Here is a 4,268-nt window from a genome sequence, read left to right as displayed (position 1 = left end):
CGTCTCATATCCAACTCAAAGCAGCCGATAGAAATACGAGTCCCATAATACTATCACCATATTTGTCGTCAAACCTAACATTTTAGCGTTTGACTCCGCCCAAAAATATGCTTGAATCTCAATATCTCGAATTAGACTTTCCAAGTTTCTCTTTTAGTGATTGAAGATTCTAGCATTCCTTTTTTTTTTCCAAATGCACCACCATATTGCAACCAATAAGTTGTTCCATATGCAATCAAGTCTTTCATCACCCATATCATACCTCCAAGTTTTTATAGTTGTGGAAATATTACTATCATAGTTTCAATTGGAGTTGCATACTTCGGAAAAATAATCCTACACTCTCTTTGCTCGCCAACACTCATAGAATAAATGGGCACTTGTTTCATCTGTTTCTTCATAAAACCGGCGTACCCAATCCACATCCATACCCTTTCTAATAAGCTTGTCGTCCTTTCAAGGTATATAAGCCATAGAAAAAAAAACTTTATACGGATAATGATGAGTCCAAATAATCTTACTTGGAAGGCTAATATCGCCTTGCTCATAAAGAGAATCAAACCCGCATTTAACCGTATAAGTATCAAGTGTATTGTTTCCATCCACCATCCACAATCTAGAGTCTACAACCCCTTTTTGAATATTCACTACTTCTAGTAAAGAGTTTATGGAAGCAATCTCCCTCATTATGGCTTGAAAATATGTGCTTCGAGATGTGAACTTTCATTTAATGCCGTTACTTGATATCTCATATAACCTAGCCATCACTTTCCCTTTTGTTCTTAAAGCTTCAAAGGTTAATGGAAATCTATTGCATAAGACGACATCTCCAATCCAAAAGTCTTCCCAAAATATAATTTCATTTCCCGCACCAATCTTAAATTTCACATGTTTGTTAAAATCCTCGAGCTCGTTATAAATATTGTACCACAAACCACATCCTTTTGGTCTTTTCGGTTGAAGAGTTTCTCAACCGGTTGATGTTTCTCCAAATTTTCCACAATTATTTTTCTCCAAAAAGCATCATTTTCCATTCTGAATCTCCACCACCACTTTTTAAGAAGCACCGAGTTCATATATTTAGATTTTCGGATTCCAAGACCACCACCTTCTCTAGATTTTACGATTATAGACCGCCTGACATTATGAATTTTTTTCTTATTAGAGTCATCATCCCAAAAAAAATTTCTTACTATCCTATCAATCTTGTTTGTAATTGAGCATGGTGCAAAAAAGATTGATAAATGATAAATGCGCAAACTAGCCAAAACACTTTTGACGAGGTATTTAATAAAAAAAAAATTATTTAATAAACTAGCCAAAAAATTATCGCCTTTGCATTAAACAAAAACACAGTGCGTTATGTCGTACGTTACATTAACGATTTTAAACAAACATTTGGATAGATATTTATGTATCAATTTTATACAAGAGGTATGAGTTCAGTTTCCACCAACATATCTCGCTTTGCTTGGTGTTATATTGGTTTCGTTTTCGTGGGAGAGAAAAAAAGAGGAAGAAGGTGAATTCAATAAACACTGTGACGCTTTATGTAAAAGAGGTTTTGGACCTTAAAAAAATATATGGGAACTCTAGCATAATGGCACGACATGACAATGTGAAATTGACATGTGTTGAAAAGAGTAAACAGAATTGAAGATATGTCTCTGGCATTCAATTTAATCCACACAAGAAGAAGTTCCCATCGTCACCTACTCAAAAGTTTATTGAAACTTTAGGCTGTAAAAATCAAAAATTGAAACCTTACCAACTAATTTGGATTTTAACACTTTTAATGACCTGGTATAACGCGTCATCATGAGTTATATATTAAAGAGACAAATGCAAGTTATATGTTTTCTACAACAGAGTTCTTGAATTAATAACTACCGATGGAGAAACGGAAACCTGTTTCCGCTCTTCGTATTCTTTTTATGTTGTTTGTGTTTGAGATGACAGCTAAGGGATATAGTGATTCCCATGTTGCTGGTACTTCCGTTGATCATAATTTAATCAGTTTCGACTTTTCGGACTCTATCCGGAACTTGTTATCGGTAGGTAACGATCACGACGAAAATGGAAAGGTGGATTCATCAAAGGAACAGGAAGGGTCGGGCCGGAGTTCTAGAGCTGCACCTGCACCCCCTCCACCTAGAAGAGGATCAGGAGAAAGAGCTTGTAGACCTGCACCCCCTCCACCTAGTAGAGGATCTAGTCGTAGAGCTAGAAGACCGGCCCCTCCTCCTCCTAGGGGTAACCGACCAATTAGAGGAAGAAGATCTGCTCCTGGACCACCTCCGTTGCCTCCGCCGCCACCACCTCCTCCTTGTGGTTACTGTTAGTTACCCTTCACAGTATGTTTTGTATTGTCTGTAGCTTTTGTCAATGGAGTATTTACATTTTTTTTTAGTATTTTCTTGTATCAAAATTATGTGATGTATCACACCATAAAATTGGCCTTGATATTGCAAAATCAAACCAAGGATAGCAGTACAGCACATGCTCATATGGGAACTAGATTTGGGTGCATATGGGAAATGCTATGGTTCGTACATGGGCTCAAATGTTCATCCAAAAAGGAACAATTGTAGTTCTGTAAGCCTTCAAACTTTTTTTCTCTTTTTTTTGTCTTTCTCCAGAAAGGGATTTAGAGAAGCTGTGGGAAAGCACAACTTACTCAATTGCGGTCATTTGGTTTGTAGGGCTATCTCTAGCATCGCACACAGCCCCGTCCTTTAAATACATTATTTTGTTAATATCTCTAATGTCAACTTTCTGAAATTTTGGAAGAGCTATAGTATGTTTGGCCCTTTCAAATTTAAGTTATCCAAAAAAAATAATATGGATTCTTAATTTAATTTTCGTATGATGTTGATTACGCCCAACTTTGGCCATTGTTTAGGATAAAATCTATTGCTTCAAAATTTCCATCCTTCATGACATCGAATCTACCTTGAACTTCATTTATGTATGTATATCTTTTTTATTGCATCTAGAGTTGCTTCTTCCCTAGCTTGAAAGTTGATATTGGTCTTGTGCAATTTTTTTCCCCACTTTATTGCTAGTCCTACTAGCTCCTTTTCTTTCTTTGTCGTCTTCGGTAATACGATCTTTGAAGTTTCTTACTCTCACACAGTTTTCTGAAAAAAAAAGGACATAGGAATAAGAGCAAAGTTAGTATAGAGGTGGAAAGTACCATTAGCATTAGCGGAGTGAACAACCAGAACATTAATGTTAATAGTGACTCCACATTTTTCTTTATGTTGCCTGATTAATCAGTCCCTAGTCTCTTCAGAGTCGATAGTAAAGGTTATTCAAGATATGTCCTTGGTTGTGCATAACTCTATCATGGGAGCATAGATGTTGAGTGACTTTGAGAGCAATAAAATCAGCAAGAGGTAGAGATTTTCTTGAATATGAAATCACATCTATTTTTCTAGATGAACCAACAAGTAGTGACAAAGATATCATTACAATTGCTAAGTTGATTATTGGTGTTGAAACATTTGGTAAGCCATTCCTAGAAAGAGATGGAGCCTCCAAACACCTGGTGTTGAAGGACAAACATCTTATCCAAAACAGAAGATGCTCTGGGGCAGGACATCATGACATGAGTAATGTCTTCTTTAGCCCCCTTGCAGATGTTGCATATAAGATATATAGCTGAGAACACTAGTTGTCTTGGCATCGGTGGGAAGGACACCATGAGCACATTTCCAAATAAATAAATGGATGGATGAAGAAATATCTAGTTTCCTGATTATTTTTGTCCAATATGGATTCACAATGTCACTTCCATATTTCTCAGAAATCAGCTTGTCATAGAGACACTTCACTGAAAGTTCCTCTCGATCTACTCAGACTCCATGTGATGTTGTCAGCCTCATTGATGTTGTGGTAGGATTTTTGAATGGCTAGTTGATCATCATGAGAAAACCATATAGCTAAAGTGTTATTACCCTATTCACCATTAGGATTTAGAAGTAGATCGACAGGGATAAGGTCAGGAGGACGCATAAGTGTTTTAATAGAATATTGTCTTTGCAATAAACCCATCGTCTATCCTCCCATATATAGATTTACTGACCATTTCCAACCTTCCATCTATAGTATTTTTGTATGTTAGCCACTCCTTCCGGAATACCCTTCCTAACCCATGAGTCGGAAGTTTTAGGCATGGTTTCCATTCTAATCATCTCCTGATTTTTGAAATGATTTGCTTTCATAGTAGTGGACCAAAGATAATCTGGTTCAGAGATAAATCTGTA

The 4,268-nt window shown here is 36.6% G+C and overlaps 1 protein-coding gene across 1 annotated transcript; it reads left to right on the top strand.

Annotated features, from left to right (window-relative positions):
• Positions 1 to 1,892: 1,892 nt before the first annotated feature.
• LOC113290600 (formin-like protein 3) lies at positions 1,893 to 2,342 on the top strand. The gene has a single exon (XM_026540188.1). It carries the CDS (start codon positions 1,893 to 1,895, stop codon positions 2,340 to 2,342), a length of 450 nt encoding a protein of 149 aa, XP_026395973.1.
• Positions 2,343 to 4,268: the final 1,926 nt, after the last annotated feature.

This window comes from Papaver somniferum, chromosome 6, assembly GCF_003573695.1.
Source record: "Papaver somniferum cultivar HN1 chromosome 6, ASM357369v1, whole genome shotgun sequence".
NCBI lineage: Eukaryota > Viridiplantae > Streptophyta > Magnoliopsida > Ranunculales > Papaveraceae > Papaver > Papaver somniferum.
This window is presented reverse-complemented; position numbering and strand designations above follow the sequence as displayed.

What these genes read in the sequence shown, in the direction of transcription:
- LOC113290600 (XM_026540188.1), top strand. Translation starts at nt 1,893, where the DNA reads ATGGAGAAACGGAAACCTGTTTCCGCTCTTCGTATTCTTTTTATGTTG.